This window comes from Mandrillus leucophaeus, unplaced genomic scaffold, assembly GCF_000951045.1.
Source record: "Mandrillus leucophaeus isolate KB7577 unplaced genomic scaffold, Mleu.le_1.0 Scaffold716, whole genome shotgun sequence".
In the NCBI taxonomy this organism is placed as follows: Eukaryota; Metazoa; Chordata; class Mammalia; order Primates; family Cercopithecidae; genus Mandrillus; species Mandrillus leucophaeus.
In genome coordinates, this window is record NW_012107764.1 from 375,362 (window position 1) to 376,271 (window position 910).

The window sequence follows — 910 nt, forward strand, 5'->3', positions numbered from 1 at the left end:
ACTGCACTCGGCCTCTGGCTTTCTTTTCAAACAGCAGTATCTGGCTATACTGGCCAGGCCATCACAGTGCTAAACAGTTGCTGTCCCCCAGCTAGCCAGGGCCTTACCCTCCAGGCCACCAGAGTCCTTCCCTGGCATGCCTCACTCAGTTCTTGCCCTGCCATTCCAGGGATGAGCGGCCACCCTTCATGTACAGTGCCTGGCACAGAGTGAGCACCCAAAAACTATGAGCTACTGTTAATCTTACTACTGCCAAGGAACTGACTGGTACCAGCACAGCTTCTCTGCCTTGTAAGTAACTAAAGATAACATATGGACAGGCTGGGTGTGGTGGCTTATGCCTGTAATTCCAGCACTTTGGGATGTTGAGACAGGTAGATCACCTGAGGTCAGGAGTTCTACTAAAAATACAAAAATTAGCCGGGCATGGTGGCAGGCACCTGTAATCCCAGCTACACAGGAGGCTGAGGCAGGAGAATTGCTTGAACCTGGGAGGCAGAGGTTGCAGTGAGCCAAGACTACACCATTGCATTCCAGCCTGGGCGACAAGAGTGAAACGCCATCTAAAAACAAACAAACAACAACAACAACAAAACACGGACATAGAAGAGAGGGAAAAGTGGGTATTCGTGGCTGGGCGTGCTGGTTCATGCGTGTAATTCCAGCACTTTGGGAAGCCGAGGTGGGTGGATCAGGTGGGTCAGGAGTTCGAGAGTAGCCTGACCAACCTAGTGAAACCCCATCTCTATTAAAAATACAAAAATTAGCTGGGTGTGGTGGCAGGCGACTGTAATCTCAGCTACTTGGGAGGCTGAGGTAGAAGAATCACTTGAACACGGGAGGTGGAGGTTGCAGTGAGCTGACATCAAGCCATTGCACTCCAACCTGGGCAACAGATTGAGACTCCATC

At 50.9% G+C, this 910-nt stretch overlaps 1 protein-coding gene across 1 annotated transcript in view; it reads right to left on the reverse strand.

Annotated features, from left to right (window-relative positions):
* The window catches only part of E2F1 (E2F transcription factor 1), a 22,711-nt gene extending 22,573 nt beyond the window's left edge, over positions 1–138 (reverse strand). The window contains exon 1 of the mRNA XM_011965165.1: positions 108–138. Coding sequence (XP_011820555.1) covers positions 108–138 — 31 coding nt within the window. The remainder of the gene's footprint in view (positions 1–107) is intronic.
* Positions 139–910: the final 772 nt, after the last annotated feature.